This window comes from Bos grunniens, chromosome 25 (assembly GCF_055505025.1).
Source record: "Bos grunniens cultivar Pamir isolate PY7600 chromosome 25, Bosgru_T2T1.0, whole genome shotgun sequence".
NCBI classification, from domain to species: Eukaryota; Metazoa; Chordata; class Mammalia; order Artiodactyla; family Bovidae; genus Bos; species Bos grunniens.
In genome coordinates, this window is record NC_141189.1 from 6,525,568 (window position 1) to 6,550,962 (window position 25,395).

The window sequence follows — 25,395 nt, forward strand, 5'->3', positions numbered from 1 at the left end:
AGGCTTGGAGAGCAGAGAGGGTCGTACACAGGCATACCTCATTTTATTGCACTTTGCAGATACTGTATTTATTACAAGTTAAAGATTGGTGGAACCCTGTGTCAAGCAAGTCTGTTGGTGCCATTTTTCCAACAGCATTATATTTTGGTTTTATTTTTAGTACAATTTTTAAAGCGTACGCTTCAGTTAACAGCCATTACAAAATACAGGCTATATTTCCCGTGTTATATAATACATCCTTGTAGCCTATCTTACAGCCAATAATTTATACCTCCCACTCCCCTACCTGCCTCCACAATGCTACCCACCCCCACCTCTGGTAACCACTGGTTTGTTCTCTACACCTGTGAGTCCCGTTCTTTTTTGTTATATTCACCAGTTTGTTGTATTTTTTAGATTTCACATATAGATGACAGCATACAGTACTTATCTTTCTCTATCTGACTTATTTCACTTAGTGTGAAGTGAGTGAAGTGAAAGTCACTCAGTCACCTCTGACTCTTTGTGACCCATGGACTCCATGGAATTCTCCTGGCAAGAATACTGGAGTGGGTAGCCTTTCCCTTCTTCAGGGGGTCTTCCCAACCCAGGGAGGGGACCCAGGCCTCCCAAACTGCAGGCAGGTTATTTACCAGCTGAGCACTTCGTGTGATGCCCTGCAAGTCCATCCATCACTGCAGATGGCAACGTTTTCATTATTTCTATGGCTGAGTCGTGTTCTGTTGTGTATATACACAGCGTATCTTCTTTATCCATTCATCTGTTGAGGGACACTTAGGCTTTTCCATATCTTGGTGATTGTAAATAATGTTGCTATGAACACAGGGGTTGTGTATATCTTTTCAAATTAGTGCCTTTTTTTTCCAGATATATACCCAGGAGAATTGCTGGGTCATGGAGTAGTTCTATTTTTTGTTTTTGAGAGATCTCCATACTGTTTTCCACAGTGGCTGCACCAGTTCACATCCCAACAGTGTATGAGGGTTCCCTTTTCTCAACATCCTTGCCAACATTGGTTATTTGTGTTATTTTTGATGGTAGTCATTCTGACAGGTGTGAGATGATATCTCATTGTGGTTTTATTTTCATTTCCCTGATGATAAGCAATGTTGAGGATCTTTTCATATGCTTGTTAGCCATCTGCAGTTCCTCTTTGGAAAAGTGTCTATTCAGTTCTGCCCATTTTTTAATCGGGTTGTTTGTTTGGTGTTGAGTTGTATGATCAGTTTAGATATGTTGAATATTAATTTATTATTGTCATATGATTTGCAAATATTTTCCCCCATTCAGTAGGTTGTCTCTTCATTCATAAAAACTTAGACAAACATTCTTTGACATAAATCACAAGAGTTTTTTGGATCCATCTCCTAAAGAAAATAAAACCAAAAATAAACAAATAGCATCTAATTGAGCTTGGAGAAAACAGTGAGAAAAAAAATTTGAAGAGATAATGGCTGAGAATTTCCCTGAAATAGACACAATGAGGGGCATGGATCTACTGTCGCAAATATCTCAACAAAGCCAAAACAGAAATTTTTGAGAAATCCATACCTAATCACATTTGATTGAAAATATAGGAAAATCAAATGAAAAAACAGAGAAGACAAAAATAACCAATGCCAGGAAGGAAACAGAGGCTATGGCTACAGGCTCTGCAGACATTAAAATAAGGGAATATTGCAAACAGCTCCATGCACATAAATTTGACATCTGAGATCTATTTCTGCTTTTTGACTATACCAAAGCCTTTGACTGTGTGGATCACAATAAACTGTGGAAAATTCTGAAAGAGATGGGAATACCAGACCACCTGACCTGCCTCTTGAGAAATCTACATGCAGGTCAGGAAGCAACAGTTAGAACTGGTCATGGAACAACAGACTGGTTTCAAATAGGAAAAGGAGTACATCAAGGCTGTATATTGTCATCCTGCTTATTTAACTTATATGCAGAGTACCTCATAAGAAATGCTGGGCTGGATGAAGCACAAGCTGGAATCAAGATTGCTGGGAGAAATATCAATAACCTCAATTATGCAGATGACACCACACTTATGGCAGAAAGTGAAGAACTAAAGAGCTTCTTGATGAAAGTGAAAGAGGAGAGTGAAAACGTTGGCTTAAAGCTCAACATTCAGAAAACTAAGATCATGGCATCCGGTCCCACCACTTGATGGCAAATAGATGGGGAAACAGTGGCAGACTTTATTTTGGGGGGCTCCAAAATCACTGCAGATGGTGATTTCAGCCATGAAATTAAAAGACACTTACTTACTCCTTGGAAGGAAAATTATGACCAACCTAGACAGCATATTAAAAAGCAGAGATATTATTTTGCCAACAAAGGTCCATCTAGTCAAGGCTATGGTTTTTCCAGTAGTCATGTGTGGATGTGAGAGTTGGATTATAAAGGAAGCTGAGCACCAAAGAATTGATGCTTTTGAACTATGGTGTTGGAGAAGACTCTAGAGAGTCCCTTGGACTGCAAGGAGATCCAACCAGTCCATTCTGAAGAAGATCAGCCCTGGGATTTCTTTGGAAGGACTGATGCTAAAGCTGAAACTCCAGTACTTTGGCCACCTGATGCGAAGAGCTGACTCATTTGAAAAGACCCTGATGCTGGGAAAGATTGAGGGCAGGAGGAGAAGGGGATGACAGAGGATGAGATGGTTGGATGGCATCACCGACTCAATGGACATGAGTTTGAGTGAACTCTGGGAGTTGGTGATGGACAGGAAGGCCTGGCGTGCTGCAGTCCATGGGGTTGCAAAGAGCCGGACATGACTGAGTGACTGAATTGAACTGAACTGATGAATTAAACAATTCATTAAAAAGCACAAACTAGCGACCTCCCTGGTGGTCCAGTGGTTAAGAATCCACCTGCAGTGCAGAGGACATGAGTTGAATCCCTGGTCAGGGAACTAAGCTCCCACATGCTGGGAGCTTATAGCACAGTCACATAATGAGTAAATAAAAATAAATTTTAAAAATCAAGGGACAAAACAGCCAGATCCCAGAATGGATTTGGCTTTGAAAAAACAATTGCATAAACTCTTGAAGGACAATTGAAGAAACTCGATTATGAACTGGATACTAGATGAAAAGAATCTAGTTTTGGTTATGTAGAATCTACTTTTGGTTAACCCGATTTTTTTTTTTTAACTTCACAATATTGTATTGGTTTTGCCATATATCAACATGAATCCACCACAGGTATACACGTGTTCCCCATCCTGAACCCTCCTCCCTCCTCCCTCCCTGTACCATCCCTCTGGGTCGTCCCAGTGCACCAGCCCCAAGCATCCAGTATCATGCATCGAACCTGGACTAGCGACTCGTTTCATATATGATATACACGTTTCCATGCCATTCTCCCAAATCATCCCACCCTCTCCCTCTCCCACAGAGTCCAAAAGACTGTTCTATACATCTGTGTCTCTTTTGCTGTCTCATATACAAGGTTATTGTTACCATGTTTCTAAATTCCATATATATGCGTTAGTATACTGTATTGGTGTTTTTCTTTCTTGCTTACCTCACTCTGTATAATAGGCTCCACTTTCATCCACCTCATTAGAACTGATTCAAATGCATTCTTTTTAATGGCTGAATAATACTCCATTGTGTATATGTACCACTGCTTTCTTATCCATTCATCTGCTGATGGACATCTAGGTTGCTTCCATGTCCTGGCTATTATAAACAGTGCTGTGATGAACATTGGGGTACATGTGTCTCTTTCAATTCTAGTTTCCTCGGTGTGTATGCCCAGTAGTGGGATTGCTGGGTCATATGGCAGTTCTATTTCCAGTTTGTTAAGGAATCTCCACACTGTTCTCCATAGTGGCTGTACTAGTTTGCATTCCCACCAATAGTGTAAGAGGGTTCCCTTTTCTCCACACCCTCTCCAGCATTTATTGCTTGTAGACTTTTGGATCGCAGCCATTCTGCCTGGCGTGAAATGGTACCTCATAGTGGTTTTGATTTGCATTTCTCTGATAATAAGTGATGTTGAGCATCTTTTCATGTGTTTGTTAGCCATCTGTATGTCTTCTTTGGAGAAATGTCTTTTTAGTTCTTTTCCCATTTTTTGATTGGGTCATTTATTTTTCTGGAATTGAGCTGTAGGAGTTGCTTGTATATTTTTGAGATTAGTTGTTTGTCAGTTGCTTCATTTGCTATTATTTTCTCCCATTCTGAAGGCTGTATTTTCACCTTGCTTATAGTCTCCTTTGTTGTACAGAAGCTTTTAAGTTTAATTAGGTCCCATTTGTTTATTTTTGCTTTTATTTCCAATATTCTGGGAGGTGGGTCATACAGGATCCTGCTGTGATGTATGTCGGAGAGTGTTTTGCCTATGTTCTCCTCTAGGAGTTTTATAGTTTCTGGTCTTATGTTTAGATCTTTAATCCATTTTGAGTTTATTTTTGTGTATGGTGTTATAAAGTGTTCTAGTTTCATTCTTTTACAAGTGCTTGACCAGTTTTCCCAGCACCACTTGTTAAAGAGATATCCTGATTTTTAAAGGTTTATACTGAAATATTTGGGAGTGGAACATCATGATGTGTGAAATTCACTCAAAAATACTTAAGCACATGCAAATAAAGTAAAAAGTAACATGTTTATATGCTGATGGGAATGTGATGAAAAGAAGGCTGTTGAGAGGAAAGATGATTTAGGAGGAAGAGGGAGAAATTGGCTGAGTGATGCTCTTGAGTGGGCACAGGGGATAAGGTGTAGAGATGAAGTTGCAGATGGGAGTGTGGAAAGTTATTGCTTCATTTTGTTCAAGAAAGTAGGTTAGGTCATCAGCTGAGTGTGGGGATGCAGAAGGTTTCAGGAGAGAGGAGAAATACAGGGGCACCAGGGCGGTGGCTCAAACTTCAGTGCACGTCAGAATCACCTGGAGGACTTTTTGAAACAGACTGAGCTCCCTGTGTGTGCGTTCTCAGTCGATCAGTCATGTCCAACTCTTTGAGACCCCCTGGACTGTAGCTCACCGGATACTAGAGTGGGTTGCCATCTCCTCCTTCAGGGGATCTTCCAGACCCAGGAATGGAACCTGCATCTCCCACATTGGCAGGATTCTTTTACCACAAGTCACCTGGGAAGCCTGAGCTCCTCCTGAATCTGGCGGTCCTGATTCCAGAACTCCTGGTTCTGTAGGTTTGGGGTGGGGCCCGAGAAGCTGTATATCTTACAAGCTGCAGGTGATGCTGATGCTGCCGGCCTGGGGATCACATTCTGAGAACCACTGTGATTGCTGTGCAGCAGTAGGGCCTCCCTGAGGTTTGTGGTCAGACTCTAAAGTGAGAACGGTCAGTGAGAAAGTTCAGAGACAACTTTTTCTCCAAGCGTGTTCCGATACACAGGTGCAGTTGAAAAGAGGCAGAGGGTTGAATGAACCAGAGATGATCACCAAGATCATCACAGAGCTGGCTGCTTCTTATCTGAATGTGTGTGTGTGCTTTGTCACTCAGTTGAGTCCGATTCTTTGTGACCCCACGGACTGTAGCCCGCCAGGCTCCTCTGTCCATGGGGATTCTCCAGGCAAAAAAAAAACAAAAAAAAAAAGAAATTAAATATGGCAGAGATTATTAAAAAAAAAAAAAAAAAAGAACACTGGAGTGGGTTGCCATGCCCTCCTCCAGGGGATCTTCTCAACCCAGGGATCGAACCCAGGTCTCCTGCATTGCAGATGAATTCTTTACCTTCTGAGCCACCAGGAAAGCCCTTTTATCTCTGGGCCCAGCCCAAATGAAACTGCCTCAGAAGCATCTTTCCTGACCATCTAATCTATCTTCCGCCTCCTCACCATCTTGCACTTTCACATTATTTTTTTCTTGCAGAAAAATTTTCATTCTTCAGAATCTTATGTATATTTATTTTGTTACCTGTTTCTGAGTCTTTTCACTGGAGTGTGTGCACCACAAAACAGGAATCTTTTCTTGTTGGTGGTGGTCACTGCTATGTTCCTAGAACCTAGAAGAATGCCTGGACACCACAGGTGCTATTTACTCATGAAAAGTAGAAAGAAAGAAAAAAAAGAAAGAAAGGAAGGAAGGGAGAGGAAAAAAGAGAGAGAGCCAAGGAAACACAAGAAACTAAATGATAGTATTTGTTTTGACTACGAAGAGGAAAATATTTATATAATTATAAAATATAAACACAGATTACTACGTCTAAGAGGCTGGGATGGTTAGATAGCATCACTGACTCAATGGACATGAATTTGAATTTGCAAAGGAGATAATAGAGGTCAGAGGAGCCTGGCATGCTGCAGTCCACGCAGGTTGCAAAGAGTCAGATACAACTTAGCAACTGAACAATAACAACACAAAATTATTGTAAATACATTAGAAAGATGGGAAGGAGGAGCTAGCTAGTTGCATCTTCTTTTCCTGAAGACAATGCTTCCCAAATTCCCTGTTTGGACCACGAGTAGGTTGTGGTCATTGGAACTTGGGCAGGGAAGATGCACACCATTTTCATGCCTGGCTTCAAAACATCTCATGCAATCCTTTGTTCTCTGTCTCTGTCTCTCTCAGCTCACCAGTGTGCTGAGTGCAGAGGACCCAGTAGTGACCTCTGGGGAGGCCCAAGGGTCAGTGGAGTTGTAGGATGAAAGGGGCCTGGGTTCCGATGTGGCAGCTTGGAGGACAGCAGTGTAAAAGCCTGCTCCCAGACACTGGCGGGACTTCAGGTGAGTTGAAAATAAACTTTACTTGTGTCAAACAGCCACTGAAATTCCAGGGCTATTTGTATTACTGAGAAAAATAGAAATGTCAAAAGGTGATTTATTAGGAATTACTAGTGTTCAATCAGGAGAAAAAGAAATCACATGTTAATCTGAACAGGGAAAGTTAATATAAAGAATTATTAACTGTAACAGAGTAAAGAGAGTTCTAAAGAACAGTAGTGAGTTCTGGAGTAATTCTTCACCTTACTAATTCACTCTCAAGTGGTATCCCTTCTGCTATGTATTCCATCCACTGAGTATTCTTAAAGAATATTTCCATTTGCAAGCTAGCTAATGGGTTCTCTGTAGGGTGTAAACAATGCAGAGTAACATACAAGCTATTCAAAATGAAATTGACTCCAGGAGGGATCTAAGTGTCTGTTCCCACATGGCAGCAAAACAGCAGGAAAAAATGGCATGAAGAAACACTGGCTGGCACTGCACGCCCCCACCTGACATCAGTAGGGCAAAGTGTGGACCTGAACTTGCACCTTCATCTGGAGGCAACAAGGCCGTGAGAACTGGTGCTCCACTCACACCAGGCGGCACTGGCAGAGCCCAAAGGGACGGCACATAGCATTTGTAATATCCACGATTTAATTTTTCAAAAATGTAAATACATATAAAAAAAGAATATCCAGTGAGTGCTCACTGAGCTTCTTGACAGTGAGTTCCTTGAAGATGAGGACCTAGTCCACCTTTGAAATTCCAGTGTCTACCTCAAAACCTAGCACACTGCTACCTACAAAACTTTTTTCCTATATGCCAAATTGTAATTTATTAATTGCCAAGGATAAACATGTTTCCAAGACTTAGAAAGGTGTGTATAATTTGGGGCACCATTTTCTTGATTTTAAATAATGCCATTCCTTTAATTAGGACTTGGAGAATTCAACACTTTCCATTTAAGCATTCACCTCTAGATCCCCAGAATCTATGCTAAGTTGCGAATTAATGATTTTTTCCTACATTGTCCCAGCTTTTCTCCCAAGACTTCCTTCTAGTTTTTAGAGACGTTTTTATTTTGGCCTCTGGATCTCTAACTCTGCTCTTTGCCCTTCCTTCTTTTGAAAAGGAGGGAACAAATCCAGACATGTAAAATAACATGTTTTCATCCATCCCAGAGGCAGAGCTGGCCTGCTCCTTCCTGTCTGAGTCTGTTGCCAAAAGATCCCAATACCCCCCACCCCCCCACCCCCGCCACCCCTCAGCCTAGTAGAGCCTCCTGACTGGAAACCACGCATCCTTTTATTCACCCTTAACTCAACCCCTCCCAGTGCACACGGCTTGTCCCAGGGGATTGAAGGGGCTCATCTCTCAAGTGTTACTCTTAATACACTTCACGTGACTCCACGCCTGCCTTGTTCACTTACAAGCTGAGCACTCACGGCTCAGGGCTGTGTGTTTTCACCATTTTATTCCCAAAGCACATGATGCTTATCCTGTAGTCCTTGAAAAGTGCTGGTTGAACTGGTGTCATCAGGGTGAAGAGAACCAAGAAGGGCAGAGTTGGAAATGGGGAGTCTGTTGATGGCTGTTTGATAGGGTAATAATTGGTTCTAGGAAAATAAGAGAAAAGGAGGTTGTGTGTGACAGGCAAGGAGGTCTAGTTTCAAAGCAAACAACGACCCCCAAAAATCAGAATCAAAAAGAAAAAGAATGCAAAGGGAGGCAGCAAAGATGCCAAACCCACAGGAACCAGCCATGAGTTAACCACTGTGTTAGTCAGCGTTCTCAAGAGAATAAGGGGATGGGGTTGGTGGGAGAGAGCATATTTATTTTGAGGAATTAGCTCACAATATGTGGGGACTGGTAAGTCTTGAATCTGTAGGCTAGGCCAGCAGACTGGAAATTCAGGGAAGGGCTGATGTTGCAGTTTTGAGTCTGAAATCTGCTGGGCAACAGCCTGGAACTCAGGAGCGTTTCTGTACTCATGCAAATAGTTACTATGGTGCCTGGCCAGGGTGGGCAGTTTCAATCAGTGTGCTTCCCCTAACATTTCTATGTAATTAAATTCTTGATGAGAATTCCTTCTTCTCCGGAAACCTCAGCCTTTTCTCTTAAGACCTTCCGTCGATTGGATGAAGGCCATCCACATCATGGAAGCTAATGTGCTTTATTCAAAACTGAATATTTTTCCTACCTTAGAAGCACCTTCACAGTGTAGGGGAGGCATTTTTTTTTTTTTTTACCTCTACCCTCTTAGGGTTTTCAGCTGGGCCTAAGAATTAACTTGACAGAAGTCAGATTAGCAGGAGAAAAGCATACAAATTTACTTAATACAAGTTTTATATGACATGGGAGCCCTCACAAGGAAATGAAGACCCAATGAAATGGACAAATCTACGTGCTTTTTATAGCAGGTAGAGGAAAAAGAGGCAACTGAGGAAAAGTGACTAAGCTGTGGGGAGCCTAAGGAAAGACAGAAATTTTAATAAGGTCTGTTTTAGAGAATTCTCTAGCTCTAAGTCCTGGAAATGGAACTCTGCTTTATGCAGAACTCTGCTCTGCATAGCATTTCTCACTGCTCAATATACTTATTTTCTTATTTATTAATTTATTATCTGGCTCACCCTCTGCCCCAGGGCTCCTTGAAAACAATAAAAAAATATGTTTCATTTGTATTCAATGCTGTATCTCCAGTTTCAAGAACAGTGTGTGTGTGGTACATAGAAGGCACTCAATAAACACCGGATGAATGAAAGGCTTCGCTTCCTTCATAAGTAGCATGTTTCAAGCTGTTTGTGAAAATGAAACAATTCTAGCGATGGCTGCTGAGCATTGTCCTGTGAGAGGTTCCTCTGTGTCAAGAACAATGAGAACTGGCAATTTCTGAGGTAAAATCAAGTGTAACTTCAAAAAAAAAAAGTTGGCCAGTGGAGCAGTGGAAAAAGCCTCAGCCTCAGCAACAGCAGACTTAGACTGGAATCTGGCTCTGTCACTTGCCAGCTGTGTGCCGTGAGCAAGGCTCAATCTCTCTCAAGTTTCCACTTCCTCATCTATATAGTATCTGGGGATATTATTACAAAGATGGTTAATGAGGATTTGGCCAGTGTATAGATGAAAATGCTTGGAACCAGTGTGTGCTAAAAAAAAAAAAAAGATTCCACAAGGCCACAGAAGGTTTTGCAGACCAAGCATCTCCACAGAATTTTCTCTCTCTACATCCCCCTCCAATTTAAATTTTATATTATAATCGTACCTGATTTTTAAAAAGGCATCCATCTTCTCTAACTGGTTTTCTCCTCAAGCAACAGCAGTTTTATTTTATTGATATGATTCACATACTGTAAAATTCACCCTTTTAAACTGTACAATTCAGTGGTTTTCATTACATCCACAAGGTTGTGAAACCATCATAACTCTGTAATTCCAAGACATTTTCATCATCCAACACACCTATTAGCGGTCACTCCCCATTTCCCCCTCTGCTCAGCCCCCCGCAACCACTAATCTGCTTTCTGTCTCTATGAATTTGCCCAGTGTAGACATCTCACAGATACACCCAGATGATATGTGGCCTGGATGGTCTGAGTTCCATCACTTAGCATGATGTTTTCAAAGTTTATCCGTGTGATAGCATAGATCAGTACCTCATTCCTTTTTACAACTGGATAATATTCCACTGTATGGATATGCCACATTGCTTTATCTGGTCTTCAGTTTATGAATATTTGGGTTGCTTTCCATTTGGGGGCAATTATGAGTGATGCTGCCATAAACATCCGTGTACAAGTTTTTGTGTAAACATACAGTTTTCAGTTCTCTTAGGTATGTATTTAGGAGTGGAATTTTTAGGTCCCATTTAATTTTCATTTATAAATATAGTAACTCTATTTAACTTTCAGAGGAAGCACCAATCTGTTTCCCACTGCAACTGCACTATTTTACATCCCTACCAGCAATGTATGAGGGCTCCAATGTCTCCAAATCCTCATCAAGCTTTTTTATTACTGTTTATCATCATTTTGCCTCACATTAATATTGCAGCAGGTCTAAAAACTACTTAAATTAAAACAAAAAATTTCTAAATGACACTCATATATTTAAAAAGTTACCCCAAGGTCATTTTCTAATTATTCCTGGCAGAGAATATTCAGTATTGCAGCTCCCTTGGCTAGGGAAGGATAATGCTCTATCACACAGTTTCTTACAGAATCCCGGGACGAAAAATATCTTTGGAACAAATGCCTGTCAGAGAGCTGCCTGAAGTACGCACAAGAGTAGCATCTGAATAGCTCTTTATCTACGTCTTTTGGCTTTGTCAGGATTCCACTTGTGAGCCGCCTAGCTTTGTCGGAATCTGCCCCCCGCCATCCCCGTGTGCACAGGCGCAAACTCTCAGCCCGGCCTCCCTCCGGCCCCGCCTCCAGACCCGCCCACCGCCAACACGCCCCCTACCTTCGTGCTCCGGGGCTAAGGGGAAGGGAGATTAATGTTCAGGAGGATGTGCGGCCAATGCGCGAGCGTCTCGGAAGCGGCGCTCCGCACTGGCAGAGTAAGTCTGATGACGTAGCCACTCTCCAATCGGCATCTTGGGGGCGGGACTAAAGTCGGGCAGGGCAGGGCTGGAGGAGGAGACCGCCGGGGGAAGCACGTGACCGCGGCCTGGAGCCGGAAGCAAGGTTTGGCTGCAGGCGCCCCTAGCACCTAGAGCTGCGATGGTGAGTGAGGACGCATGCGCGGAGTTACGCGCCGCGCCGGGGGTTCCTTACCCCTGTCCCCCAATCTCTTTGGTTGCCGGGTCCTGAGCGTGCCCTCCGGCCTCACCTCCTGTTCTCCCCGGGACTGGAAGGAAATGGAGAAGGGAGGGGTGGCGACGTAGAAGGCCAAGGAGAAGTCGCTGGGAGGGTGTGTAGAAGCTGGGGACTAGTCTGAGGGGGAGGCGCAGGCCACAGGTGGGTTTGGGGAGGGGGCCCGTGGGGTAGCAAAGGTGACGTGTGGAAAGCTGGTGGAGCCCGGGTGAAGGAGAGGACTGACGGAGGCTCAGGAGCATCAGTGTTGAAGTGTAGAGGGAAGAGGGTCTGGAAGGGCCCTGGCTGGGTAAAGAGGCCTGGAGCAGGGGCAGGGGGCACTGTCAAGAGAGACACTCGGGTTGCCCAAGGGCCATCCTTTCGGCCCGCTGCTCACTAATTGCATCTTTACCCACCAGACTTCGGCACTGACCCAGGGGCTGGAGCGAATCCCCGACCAGCTTGGCTACCTGGTGCTGAGTGAAGGCGCGGTGCTGGCGGTGCGTTCTGGAAACGGGAGGGGCGTGCTCCAAGTACACACGACCCTAGGATGCCTTCTAATGTTGCCCTGTTTGGCCCGATTGGTTTCTGTTCTTGGTCTTTACCTGGTATCACGCCTGGCATGTAGGAATTAAATCAATTAATCAATCTCTGGACTCTTAGTCTTGTAACTGTCCTGAGGTAAAAGAGATTTACCGACTTTACCAAAGGCAGGCAAGTTACAGATTTGTTGATAACTGACAATACTCAAGGTACTCTTGAGTATGTCTTTATTTGGTATGTATTGAAGAGGTTTGGTATTTTGTTCTGTAGTACAATACAGTGTCAGCTCTGGAAGTTTTCAATTTAGCTAGAGAGAGAAGGCTTAAAGCTAAAAGTTTAAAGTAGTGCGTGTGGTTAACCCAGCTGAAGGAGTCCAGAAAGTGAAGGATTCAGCCCTTCATATTATAACTTGTGTTTTGGCAAGGAACCTTCCTTGGACGAGGTAAGAATTCATCTGGGCTTAAAAGATGGATAGATGACAGGAAAGAAAGAATATTCAGGGTTGGGAGGTGGACATTTTGCAGGAGTGTAACACCAGCCTGTCTGAATTGGTGATGGGGTTATGTTGAAAAGATTTGGAAACATTGGGGGAAGAAGAGGATATGGTGAGGAAAGGTCCGATTGTGAAGGACTTTCAAGGCTAGGTTAACACATTTGGCTCTCTTGGGGGTTAACACATTTGGATTAATCTTGAAGGATTTTTGAACAGAAACAAGCTGATGAAGTGATTGAGTGGCATTGTTCTGTTAGGTAAAGCTAAAGGTAAGCCAGAAGGGGTGGGATTCAAAAGCAGGGATGCTATTGCCAAAATGTAAGTATGAAACCTCTGGTTGCAATGAGGAGGAGCAAGGAGAGAAGGGGTTTTTAAAGGAAGAATCAATTTGTCTTTGTAATGACTTGAGTTCAGTAATAAAGGGGATACTTTTCCATCCTGTAAGACTTTGAACTCAAGTCTAGAATGATGGTCCCTTAACCAGCAAGGACTTAAGAAAGGAAGTTGATTGGGGAGGGGAAGAGGTAAGGGGGATTTTGATAGTGCAGCTTTAAATACTGAGTTTGATATAGAAAAATAGGGTAAACTCCAGGAGTTGGTGATGGACAGGGAGGCCTGGCATGCTGCGGTCCATGGGGTTGCAAAGAGTCAGACACAACTGAGCGACTGAACTGAACTGAATAGCAGTTAAATAGATAATGCCAGGAGCTAGTGTGAGCATCTTGCCCCAGTACTCTTGTGACACTCACAAGCACGTAGGATAGGTACTGATGTCCCCAATTTACAGATGAGGAAACGTATAGAATCCAGCAGGAGGGCCACACTGAGGAGGTAAGAAGTTGAGATCATTACCAGAAAAGAGGAAGCCCAGGCCACTGTGACGTCATTACTCAAGGGCTAGGTAGTCCGAAGGGGTTCAGAGACAAAAGGGATGTTTATGTTTCAGGTTCTGCAGACAGGGTGACAAATGGGGAATGGGAGAAGATGGAGCCTGGGACTCTAGCTGTGGTGGGTGGGCACTGATCTGTGAGAATGTGGTTTTCTTCAAATAAGTGGAGACAGGGAGAGAAACCAAGATTCAGGGATTAGGGAAACAGGGTCAGTAAAGAGATGGATGAAAGTTCCTGCTTCCTCGGGAAGCCCAGTATTTTGGAACAAGATGGCATCAAGAGGGGCAACAATGTCATAGGAAAGTTTTAGGTTTTTCCAAAACTAGGGGTGATGTTGGGATATCGGAAAGTGGAGACAGAGAGGTTATACATGCTACCACCAAAGTGTTCTTGGAATTGCCTCCCAGTCTGTTCCCTGATTCCTGCCCCCCTCCCTCTGTGTGCAGTCATCTGGGGATCTGGAGAATGACGAGCAGGCTGCCAGCGCCATCTCTGAGCTCGTCAGCACGGCCTGCGGTTTCCGACTGCACCAAGGCATGAGCGTACCCTTCAAGCGTCTGTCGGGTGAGCCCCGGCCTCTGGTGGTGGGGAAGGGAGCGGGGGTGCTGCTCCCCAAGGCCACTCTTCTCAGGGAAAGACACCTGTCCCCTACCAGCTGCCCACCATCTCTTCTGGAATCCCTGTCTTCCCCTTGGTATTTACCCCTGTATCAGAACTATGAGAAAAGCAAGAGGAGGGAGGGGATTTAATGGAGACCTCCCATCTTCTAATCTCTGAGCTTTGAACTGTTGAATTCCTTTGGCTTTGGATCCTAGCCGGTTTGTGTGCAACCCCCACGGAGGCCCCCACAACCCACTAACTCTCTGCTCCCTTCCCTCTTCTGGGCTGGGGGAAGGTGCGTCTCCCCTCCAGTGGTCTTTGGAGAACACACACTGCTTGTGACCGTGTCGGGACAGAGGGTGTTTGTGGTGAAGAGGCAGAACCGAGGCCGGGAGCCCATTGACGTGTGAGCCTGCCCGAGGGCGAGGGGCAGAGGAGGAACCTCTGTGATGAGAAAGACGGGAACCTCCGCGGCCTCTCTCTTGGTGCCACTAGAACTAAAGCTGTCTGCTCACCCGCTTCCCCACCCCAACCTGGAAGGGCAGAGGCTCGGGGACTTTGTACTCTGTTAAGGAGAGTGAAGGTGAGGGGACCTCCCTTCTTCTCAGCCTCCCTAATAAACATGAGTATGATGTTCCTGGGCCCGGGGATGTGTTGTGTGTATTGGGGGAGGAGAGTCATACCCCATGTGTCTTTCAGCTTCCGGGCCCTCATACCAGAGGAGTGGGGTGGACAGATAAAACTGGGAATCAGAAGAAAAAAAAACAGGATGGAAGGGAGCTATTTGGTGTACAGGTTGGAGGGAATCTTTCTGAGCCCTTAGGTCTCTGCTGCTGCCACCAACACCCAAGTAACAGTCTTTTTCTCCCTCCTGAACAGGCATTTAATAGTCTTATTTCAGTTGGAAGCAGTAGTCGGAGAATAAGTTACAGGGACAGACAGACCGAAAAAAAAAACAAAACCCAAACCAAAAATCCCACACAACTTAAAGTGCTTCAGGCTGCAAACGTAAACATGAGGACGAGGGGAGGCCACCTAGCTCTCTCCCCTGACCTGAGACAGGAGGGTCGTGTCATTGTCGGGTCCCTTTACCGTCACCACCCTCTGATCTCAGCCCTACGGGTGGGAGGGAGGGAGGGAATGTCAGAGGCGGGGAAGACAACATAAGAGGAACAAGGAAAACACTTTGTAAACTTAGAACCAGGGTGCAAGGCGGTGGGCAAGGGAGCTCCTGGAGCCCCTGCCCTGGCCAAGGGGTGGGGCCAGCCCCCCCAGGAAGTCCGGGAAATACTGTCGGCTTCACGCTGCAGCCATCCCCGGCCATTTCACAGCTTCTTCCTCGTCCCTCATCAGTAAACACAGACAGGCGGCCCTGCGGGGGCCCCCTCACCCTTGGTGGGAGGCTCCCCGGGGAGGCACAGCCTGGAAGGGAGCACCCACACTGGGGGCTGTCCATTTCCGGGAGTGTGAGAGGGAGGCGGCCGGATGGTCTACTTGACCGGCTCCACCACCAGGACCTTGCACTCGCGTTTGGCGATCTTGTCCAGAGAGAGCACAGCCTTGTCCGGAGGCAGGTAGAGGGGGCGGCCAACAGGGGAGGCCACGGGGGGAGTGATGGCCCGGCGCTCCATCACGCTGCCCGACCTGGAGGAAGGTAGAGGCTGTGGGCCCTGGCCGGACCCCAGGGTCCTGTGCTGCTCCCTTCCCGATCCCGGCCTCTACCAAGCCTGCGGGCTCCTCCCCACGCGGTTCCATACCTCATGAGGTGGCTGCGGGAGGGCTGTTGGTGGGAGAAGGACTGCGAGCGGCCCAGGCTGGCCTGGTGCCTCTCCACCAAGTCCCGGACGGCAGGGCTGCTGGGGCTGCTCTTGCGAGAGAGGGGCCGGGCCTCGGGCGGCGGGTGGGACACGCTGGCAGTGAACTGCAGCTTCAGCTTCATGTGCTGGCTCAGCTGGGGTGGGGAGACACAGATCAGCCGGCCAGCTCAGCTGCCAGGCCCCCGACCCCCTTTCAGGTCATCTTCCCCACTGGACAGGCCAAAGTTGGATCTAAAGCCCACCTTCCCTCCCCCCGGCTTCGTAGCACCCACCCATTTATGCTTCAGCCATAGAAGCCAGCAGCTCTGACTCCTCCCACCCGACGCTAGGCCTCACCCAGCCCACCTCGAAGAGCCCGGTCCGCAGAGCCTGGAAGGCCACGCTGAAGGTGAGCGCGCTGCCCTTCCGGGAGAAGCCGAGGTTGTTGAGGGGTGTGTGGCAGACGATGGAGTCCAGGGCTGCCTGCATGGCCCGGCGCTCCTCCTCACACAGCTGCTTTCCTGAGGGGCAGAAACAGGGCCGGGAAACACATCTGTGCGGCCTTTCTCAGTCTGCAGAGGGCTTTCATCAGCACAGTCTTGCTTGATGCTCAGAGCCACTCTGTGGAGTAAACTAAGTATATGCTATTTTTTGCTGAACTTTATAAACAACAGTAGCTAATAGTTATCATGTACTGAGATCTATTCTAACCACTTCACACATATTAACTTACTAAATTACTGTAACAGCCCCATGAAGTAGTATTTCCTCCATTTTAGAAATGAGAAATCTGAGGCTCAGAGAGGTTAAGAAACCTACTAAAGGTCACACAGCTAAGAAATGGGAGATGTACAAGTCAAACGGGGAACCCAGCTCAAGTGTCAGTGCCCTTAAAATCACTCTGCCCATGGCCTCTCTAAACTCTGCATTATGACACCGTGGAGACCATCCAGGTACACAGCTGAAGCAGCCTGGCACAAGTCACCTGCCTCCATGACATCTTCCTTTCCCCTCCCCTCCTTGAGGACAAGCCTGGCAGCTACCTACCAGCCTGGGCATGCTCCGGGGTCCACACGAGCCTTACAGCAAGGAAGTCTTGGAGATTGTTGAGCAGCGTATAGGTAACAGTGAAACGCTCATAGGTCCGAACAGGGGACTCACAAGAAGCAGTCATCACAAAGCACGGGCGGTCCAGGCGGATGCTGGGCAGGCTAGAAGCAGTGAGAGACAGGGAAGCAGGATGTGTGTGTTTCGAAACAGAGATGAACAGGATGGTGTCCAGCAGGGTGGGGGGGCATTGAGGTGTGTCCCACAAACTCACCGGTAGTGGGTATAGATGCTCTGGGTGAAGGGCAACTTCGGCGTAGACCACTGAACCACAGCAATCAGGGGAACCTCTAGGCCCTGTCAGAGGGACAAGCAGAAACATTACCTGTGTGTAATGACCTGAAGGAGAGGTTTCCTCTCCTGTTAGTCAACTCCCTGGCCTCTCTCTTCCCAGTGCATTTTCTCAGCCTTTGTCCTTAAACACACCAGTCCATTGTACTCACCTCCTTGGCCCCTGGAGGGGGCTGCTCACCCGCTCTGAGCTGAAACAGGAAGTTATGTTCCTCCAGGGCACTAAGTGGGCAGGGGAAGCAGCCAGAGGTACCAGGGAGCCGGCAGAAGGAGCCCATGGAGACTTCACCAGATTGGTGACTAGTTGAGAAGAAAGGGATCAGAGCTGGACCTTTCCCTGCCAGAGCTCTGGGCCCTGCAGCAATGCCCAACACTCTGCAGCCCTGCCCCTCCCAGGACCTCACCAGACGTTGTCCACCAGCAGCACAGAGCCGTCGGGCATGACAGGTAGATAACTGGCATTGAAGTTTGGGAGAATGCGGATATCCCAGACAGAAATTTCCTCCTGGGAGGAGCTGTTCAGCACTGTGGGAGGTAACCAGCTCAGCTCAGAGAATCTGAACTCCTCAGACCACACCAATCCTCCCCCGCCACCAAAATGGATCTATCCCCACCGTATTGTCCAGGGCCACATTGCCACCCAAGACCAGAGCCTCCAGTCTGCTCACCCTTGAGCACGGTCAAGTGTTTTCCAGCCACAGTGAACTGGCGGCACTTCAGAACTGGAGGGGGCAGCAGAGTCAGCAGGGTGCTCACTGCAGGAGAGGGCGGAGGCTGGAGATGACCGGCTGGGCGCACCTCACCTCCAACCCTCAGGTCCAGTCTTCCTTTCCCCGGATCGGGCACTTGCTGGTGTCACCCCTCCGCTGTCCCCACAAAATCCAGACACTAGCATTTCCTGTCTGCATTCTCCTCCCCACCTTGGGCCTTGAAAGCGCTCTGTTCGCCCCTGAAGGTCTCCCCAGGAGATCGGGTCTGCAGCAAGCGCAGGTAGCCTTGATCTCTGACCTCTGGTGCCTCAACCTCCCGCTTCCACACGGTCACTACAATCTGAGCACAGGGGACACGGGACCACAGTCAAGAGGAGAAACAGCCTCAGAAAGGGCGTCTCAATTAAGACAGAGCTCCACTCCGTGCCAACCTTACCTTGGCCTTAGGTGTCCCTGGGGGCAGTCTATCCAGTGAAACGGTGAGTGGGAAGATGACCTCATCTGTGGACACAATTGGTTCCTCCACAGGCAGCTGGGTTGCCAGAGGGGTTGAAGAGGTCAGGAGAGTCAAGGCCACCCGCCGCGCCCGCGTCCCCTTTAAGATCTACGGTACGTGGTTCTCGCCCTCCCCTCTCCTCATCCGTCATAGGCCTCCAGCTTCCCGCAGGCGTCCCTCTCCCCTCCGGTCTTGGGAGCCCCGCAAACCGCCCCTCCGCCCTGTGTCGTGGCGCTCCGGGCTCCTCACCGTGGTCGCTCCCCCTGAGGTAGCAGGGCCCGGGCCGTGGGTGAGGAGGGGGCTGCAGCCTCGAAACAACCCCCCACCGCCAGGGTCCCCGCCCCCCGGGGGTTCGGGATCCTGGTCGCCCGAGCCACCGCCCGCGGGCGCCCCGCCTCCGGCGCTGACCGAGGCCAGGGCGGCCAGGGCGGTCGCCAGTTCCGCCCAGGCCCCTCGGGAGCCCAAGCCTGGGCCGCCCCCGGCGCCGGACCCCGCACCGCCCCGGCAGCGCAGCACCAGCAGGAAGCGAACCGTCTCCCCTAGGTAGAGGTGGTTGCGCCGGGGCAGCGCCCGGTACCGGCCCGGGTCCCCCGCCAGCTCCGCGCGCGGCGGCAGCGGCACGGCCGGGAAGTACATCGAGTAATCGCACTGGGACTCCATGGGCGGCGCGGGCCGGGGGGCGAGGTGGGCCGGGGCCGGCGGAGGGTAGAGGGGCCGCTAGGGTGGTCCCGGGAGCCCCGAGTCCCGACTGGTGCTGCGCGCGGCCGGGCCGGCCCGACAGACCAGCTGGGGCCGGGAACCGGGACAACGAACCCGGAACCGAGACCCCACGGGGCCGGAACCGGGGTGCAGGACCGAATGACTGGTGAGAAACCGGAAGCGGAAGGGGAGGGGCGTGGCCTCGGAGGCGCCGGAATTTGTAGGTGACTGGACTTTGGAGGAGAGAGGAGGGTGCGGCCGGGGTTAGGCTGCTGCAGAAGGCTAGACTTCTTGGACTACGAAAAGGACCCCCCCCACTCCCCGCCAACCCCGTTTCTCCCAGGAAGATGCTCCATCCCTTTCCCTTGCCGCTCTAGAGCAGGTCGAAGTTTCAAATTATTTATTCACTGAACATTTCATTCGTAGTGAAATGAGCATAGCTCAATAACAAGTGTTTCATAGAGAGATGGACGTATTCCGATCCCTTGTGTCCCAGACTTTCTCTGTCGTACTCCATGGTTTGCTCCTCCAGAAGGCCTTCGAAAGTGCAGCTTGGACCTTCAGGGATGGGGGTGGGGTCGGGGGTGGGAAAGGGGAAGGGGCAAAAATGGGAGGGAGCCTGCTGCTCGGTCTGGGATTCCTTGGCACGGGCTGGAGGATGTACGACCAACATTCTTATAAAAGTTCCACTGGTCCTCTGGGGAGCTGACATGCTTTCTGAGGGAAGCCAAAAGGGCATCTGGCTGCCTCACACTCATCACTGGCGCCCTATGGCTTAGCTGCTCTTCAGCCTAAGACAGTGGTTTGATGCCTAGGGGGAGGGTCGCCTTGAAGTCTTGAGGGGCAGAGAGACTGTTGGGGGGAACTGCTTGGCATCTAGCTTATCCTTGTACTGCAGCTCCGGGGTAGCCAGGCGCTCACACTCCTCCTGGTCTTGGAGGCTCAGCCCACTTCGGAGCACATAACCCAAAACCTTACCTGACCCAAACTGGAAAGGGCGGAATCGCCGGTCAGTGATGTACTTGGGGTCTAAAGCCTCACCCCCCACCAGACAGTGTTTAGCCAGGGCTTCTCGGCGAGCCCGGAGCTCTGCCACAGCACTGTCCAGCCGGCTCTGGCCATATTGCTTTATCCGGGCCCATAGACTTCGGTTGAAATGAACATAGAGAGCCCAGTCCAGGTTGTTCCAGGCTCGTGCCCGGGCAGTCAGCTGCCTTTCCTCAGTGGTCAGTCCACCATCGTCAATGGTGCTTCTGTCCTGCCCACCTCCAGCCTGGGCGTTGTGCATAAAGCCTACCACATCATCTAGACCCCAGCACAGCGCATCTGCCAGCAGGACCAGTGACTCGTCAAAGTACTCGGCCACCAAGACCAGGTCAAAGACAGAGTCCAGCCAGGCCAGATTCCACTGGATGAAGGATGAAGACCCCAAATCTAAAGAGGCAGGGCTGGACATCTGGCTGTGACCATCAGCAACAGTGGGAACAGGATGGAAGAGAGCATTGGGATCCAGGGTGTGGGCTGGAGGGCCAGCGCCAGAAGGCAACTGGGGAGGGTTGGGGTCTCTGGAGACATGCGGATTCCCTCTCTTGGTCCTCATCTCTGGGGGGAAGGGGAGGCCAAAGTCAAACCATAGCAAGTTGCGTGCATAGTGGTCCCCCCGGGCCCCGGGTCGGTAGAAGGCTCGAGGATTGGCCAAGAAGGCAGCCAAGGATGGTGCTTTGCGGAAGGCCGATGATGTGGATTTATAGTAGGAGAAGGCAGAACGGGCCAGAGCCGCTGGGTCTCGGACAATGGAAAAGAAGAAGCTGTCAGAAGGCATGACCTGAAGTACCTGGGGAGGAGAGGAAGCGGGCATGGAGTGAACCAGGGAGGAAGAGACTAAGAGCAACCAGTGCACACCGGCCCCCCAGCCTCTTCCTGCCTCCTTCTGGCGGCTCTGCTGGGAACCCCCAGCTTCCTTCATTAGCTGCACAGAGCTTGGTAAGGTACTTGACATCTCCGAGACTCCATTTACATATCTGCAAAATGGGGACCATCATACCTTCCTTCCCAGACGATTATGGAGGTTACATGAGATAAGGATAGGAAGGAACCCAGAATATGGGGAGCTCCTAGAGAACATTTCCTCAGGGCTTTCTGTCTGCTTTGGTAACACTCTAGGAATCAAACCTTGTGTTCACTTGTCCAACAAAAACCTATAACATGTCTACTCTGGGATTCTTGGTCACAGCTCCAAGAAGGGAACTGGCTTCAGGCCTCCTCAGGAGGATCACTGGCAGCAAGTAGATAGCAACCATAATTCTATCTCAGATACAGGTGTCATGTGGGCAGGCCAAGCCCAGAATGGCTGAAAGTCAGGGCACTTGGGAGGCTCCTTGGCATCTTGGAAAGCAAGAGACATCCCTGAAATGGGCACTGGGGCGCCATGGCCACTCAGTAAGGAGCTGTTCTGAGTCTTGGGACATAAGATCCCACTTCTTGGCAAGAAGGAAGGTGGGCATTGGGCTGAGCCACACCCTAGTGTGGTCCGGCAGGCAGTTCCACACCAGAGTCCAGCTCTGGGACTCCCTGCAGGATTTCTGCATCTGAATGTGACTGTGGTCATTGACCGTGACTCCCTGACAAGTCCTCCAATCTGTTCGATGGATGTGGGCATGCCTGAAGGACAAGCCTGTGAACTGTGTGTCTTTGAAGGCATAGGGGAAGAGGGCAGAGAACAGTCCATGGCATCAGAGGGACCTGGAATAAAATTCCAATTCAGCCATTTACCAACTGGTGTAACTTTGGGCAGGTTATTGTACTTCTCAGAGCCTTTATTCCTCCATCAATAAATCTGGGTTAATACTCACTCTGAAGAATGTGGAAGTGCATGGAACATGGGAGGTAGGCAGTGAATGGTGGTGACAGTCATCCTAAGCTCCAGAGACACCTGCCTCAGTGATTCCTCTCCTCGCTTTACTCTCAACAGTGCCCCTCACTGCCCGTTAGATCAGTTCGTGCTGCTGCTGCTTTCTTCAGCTCCAGCTCCAACAGGACTGTCTTTGCAGCCACCGCTGAAGTACTATCACTTATACACACACACATACACACACACCCCACCGCCACTGTGTCTCTGAGATGTTTTGCTCTGAGAACACCCGATATTTCCCTTACTACAAAGTGACGTCCATCCTTCGCTATAAAACCCACTTCTTGAGAAAAACCCCACCTCTTTTGATGAATATTCTCACCGCAGTTCCAAAAAACAAATACACATATGCACACACACGTGCAACAGAAGGCACTTTGGAGCAGCTGGGCCTGGGTTCAAATGCTAGTCTGCAGCTTTCTGTTAACAGAGGCCAGTCCCTTAGCCTTTCTGAGAGTGCATCTACTCATCTGTGTAGTGGGGACACATGCCTTCCTGGCAGGGTGATGATAAGATGACTACCCAGCACTCGACGTGTTCAGTGAAAGTTCTCTCTTTCCCTGGGTGTTTTCATTTGCCCATTGATTTTCCTCCTCCAAGAGCTCTCAGGTTCCTGTGTGTGTGTGCACGGATGACACGTGAGTGCGTGCACTTATCTCCCTATTTAGAAATGAGGCTAGGGGCAGGGAAGGGAGACTGGGACTGGGCTAGAGCTTGGCATATAGCTGATCCTCAGAATCTGGCAGACTTGGTGAAGGGAGTGAGAGGAAGATGGGTCCGAAGGCAGTGTCTGTGCAGGGACCCTGGTGGTGTCAGTGGGAGAGGCCAGGAAAGGCCAGCAGCACCTGGAGGGAGAGTTGGCAGAGCACTGATGCCAGCAGGCTAAATGGATCAAGGAAAGAGACTCTAGTAAATTCTAGATGGGAGAAGGCAGAACTTCAGGTGCTAGAAAATTCTGAGGCAGGGACAGCTGAAGAGAAGAGAACAGGACTCCCACCTTTGTGGGCCCCCCCAGCCCAACTTTTGGGTAAGGAGATGCCTGGGGTCTCCTCTCCTGGTGGTCTTGGCTACAGGCCCGAGCCCATTTCTCCCCAGTCCCTCCCACCCCCTCACACTCCTCACCTCTTTCAGGTTGAACCTCATGTGATGACAGAGAATGTGGAAAGGGGGCTGGGTGCCTCCACTCTGAGGCCGGTAGCCTTTGACCCGAGAGGCCTGGAAAAGTCTTGGGTAGCCAAACTGGTAGCGGGCAGGGAGGGCAAAGCGCAGCCCGTGTCGGTCCCCATAGCGGTGAAGCAGACTCAGCACAGAGCTGCTCCCGGATTTATGTGTCTTCAGGAACACAAGGTGCTGCCGAGGTGGACAGGATGGAGCAGCTGGTCCCAGGGATGAGGCCCAGGAATGTCGGAGCTGCAGCCCGGGTAGCCTGGGGAGAGACGGGAGGGGAAGTGTCCTGTCCCTCACCAGCAGGTGGATGGGTGTCTCGTGGAGCCAGAAAGGCATGGAGTGTCCTCTGAGTCCCCAAGAGTCACAGCCCCAGGTGGGACAGACAAGAGCACGTGGGGCATCTGGGGGCCGTTGGGACAAGATGGGAACTCACCTCCTCTGAAAGGGACCCCCCAAGAGCTGGAGGGCAAATCCAATGGTCATGAAGACTCCCAGAGCCACCCCTAGGCTCCGGGGCCCCCAGAGGCGCATGGTCCTGGTGGGAGACAGAACGCCCATGTGGCACAGGGGAGGGTGACACTAGAGAGGGACAGGGCAAGGGCCAGGCACAGAGGCAGAGACAGCTGGAGACCGCCGTGCAGCCGCGGAAGGCGCTCGTTCGAGTTCGGGGGTTCATTCCCCAGGCCTGCTCGCAGCCCTGGTTGAGTCTGCCCCCTGAGTTAGCAGATTTTTGCCTCCGTCAGCGTCTAGAAGGGAAATGAGGGGGAAGGAGGGGAATCTAAGGAGCGGGTAAGAGCCTTTGCTCGTGCTGCCGGGCAGCCACGACCTCATTGCAGGCAGGGGGGTGGGAGGGGAGCCCTCTCTACACCCAGAGCTTCCAGGTGCCCCATGACTGCGGCTCTGCTGTCAGCTGCAGCTCCCTCCAACCTCCAAGGACAGTTTTGCCCCAAGCCCCAGGGATTTGGAAGTGAAAGGGAGGAAGATCAGACCAGTCCACTCTTACCAGGGAGATGGACATCTCCAGGCCCCGGGCCACCTCCTCTGCCCCTCTGCCTGTGACAAATCTGGATGTGGCGCCCCCCCTCCCACCCCCGAGGCTGAGAGGGGAAGCCTTAAGGAGGGCCTGACGGGGCACACGGCTTAGAAACCCAGGGAAGTGAGACCGCAGGAGCGATTTTGTAAGGAGTAAGAGTAGACCGGCTCATTTAAGCTCAGGCATCCTTTCCCTCGCACGGCGGCGCGCGCGGGCAGACCCCAGTGTGTGAGAGCGGCCTAGGGGGTGTAGGGTTGCTTACGAAGCCCAGATCTCAGCCATAACCCCCTCCGCCAAAACACACCCCCGTTCCCACTTTCCAATCCCAGCAGTGCACTCAGAGGGGATTGAGAGGGTGGGGCTGGGGAGAGAAACTCTGTGACACAAAGATAACAAGACAAGAAAAGTGGACGCTGAGCTTTGGAATTCCTTCTCAGGCCCCAGCTTCCCAATCAATTGGGAGTCCGGACCTGCCCCTTCATTCCAACCCACAGCCACTGGCCGCAGTCCGTCTTTCAAACAAGCCCTGACAGCCCCCTTCCAGGATGAGCCCAAAGCGACCCCAGGCAGAGAACGCACACTTGCTACCCAGAGACCTGCCCCCTCTGGCATCACCCCCTGGTTTCCTCCCCCAACCCAGCCCCAGGGTCCTGACCGGCACCGCGCCCCCGCCCATGCTTAAATTTCTTGTCTTCCTTCCATCCATCTCTGTCTCCTCCCATTACCTCCAATTCCAGCCCTCGGACCCCTCCAGCTTTGGGGATTGCTCAGTCTGTTGCCAGCCCTGGGTTGGCTCCCTCTGGGGTTCTCTGTGAAACCCCTCATGACTCCTCCCATCAATTCTAGGGTCCTTCCACTGATCTAGGCCTCAGCTTCGCTTGCCGACTCACCAGGCCACCTGAGGAGCAGCTGGGAAATCGGGGTCTGGCCCTCCCGCCTGCCCCAGCCACCGCCCGGTTCCTCGCTCAGCTCAACTTTCCCCATAAACTTTCTCAGCGCCCAGGCTCCTCCCCCTCCCTCCCTTTATCCCGCCAGTCCGTGCAGCTGATTCGGCTTTGACCGAATTCGGCGTCTCTGGGTCTCTCCTTCCCCGCATCTTTCCTTCTCTTTCAGGGCACCCAGCCTGCCCTTAGAAGACACTTCTACCCTCCTTTCGCTGTTGTACTTTTTCTTTCAGCTTTCTGCAGA

At 49.9% G+C, this 25,395-nt stretch overlaps 3 protein-coding genes and 1 long non-coding RNA gene across 5 annotated transcripts; 1 reads left to right on the forward strand and 3 right to left on the reverse strand.

Annotated features, from left to right (window-relative positions):
• Positions 1-16: 16 nt before the first annotated feature.
• On the reverse strand, positions 17-11,225 carry LOC147344853 (uncharacterized). The gene is made up of 3 exons (XR_015154348.1): positions 11,140-11,225; positions 3,535-5,543; positions 17-1,367 (listed from the first exon to the last, which is right to left on the reverse strand). It is a non-coding gene; the product is annotated as an uncharacterized LOC147344853 (long non-coding RNA).
• A 99-nt stretch (positions 11,226-11,324) lies between these two features.
• On the forward strand, positions 11,325-14,639 carry LAMTOR4 (late endosomal/lysosomal adaptor, MAPK and MTOR activator 4). The gene is made up of 4 exons (XM_086374166.1): positions 11,325-11,402; positions 11,891-11,971; positions 13,844-13,961; positions 14,310-14,639. Exons 1-4 carry the CDS (start codon positions 11,400-11,402, stop codon positions 14,405-14,407), a joined length of 300 nt encoding a protein of 99 aa, XP_086230292.1. The 5' UTR covers positions 11,325-11,399; the 3' UTR covers positions 14,408-14,639.
• Positions 14,640-14,856: 217 nt separating this feature from the next.
• On the reverse strand, positions 14,857-19,282 carry TRAPPC14 (trafficking protein particle complex subunit 14). Its single transcript, XM_086374157.1, has 11 exons — positions 18,647-19,282; positions 18,338-18,433; positions 18,112-18,241; positions 17,860-17,946; positions 17,596-17,716; positions 17,344-17,491; positions 17,115-17,197; positions 16,841-17,004; positions 16,160-16,314; positions 15,755-15,948; positions 14,857-15,641 (listed from the first exon to the last, which is right to left on the reverse strand). The coding sequence occupies exons 1-11, from the start codon at positions 19,055-19,057 to the stop codon at positions 15,488-15,490; spliced, it is 1,743 nt and encodes a 580-aa protein (XP_086230283.1). The 5' UTR covers positions 19,058-19,282; the 3' UTR covers positions 14,857-15,487.
• A 199-nt stretch (positions 19,283-19,481) lies between these two features.
• GAL3ST4 (galactose-3-O-sulfotransferase 4) lies at positions 19,482-25,204 on the reverse strand. 2 transcript variants are annotated; one of them, XM_086374163.1, is made up of 4 exons: positions 25,098-25,204; positions 23,608-23,920; positions 23,130-23,433; positions 19,482-20,930 (listed from the first exon to the last, which is right to left on the reverse strand). In XM_086374163.1, the coding sequence occupies exons 2-4, from the start codon at positions 23,730-23,732 to the stop codon at positions 19,908-19,910; spliced, it is 1,452 nt and encodes a 483-aa protein (XP_086230289.1). In that variant the 5' UTR covers positions 23,733-23,920; positions 25,098-25,204; the 3' UTR covers positions 19,482-19,907. The 2 variants fall into 2 exon arrangements, with proteins under 2 accessions (XP_086230289.1, XP_086230290.1); XM_086374164.1 differs by lacking the exon at positions 23,608-23,920.
• Positions 25,205-25,395: the final 191 nt, after the last annotated feature.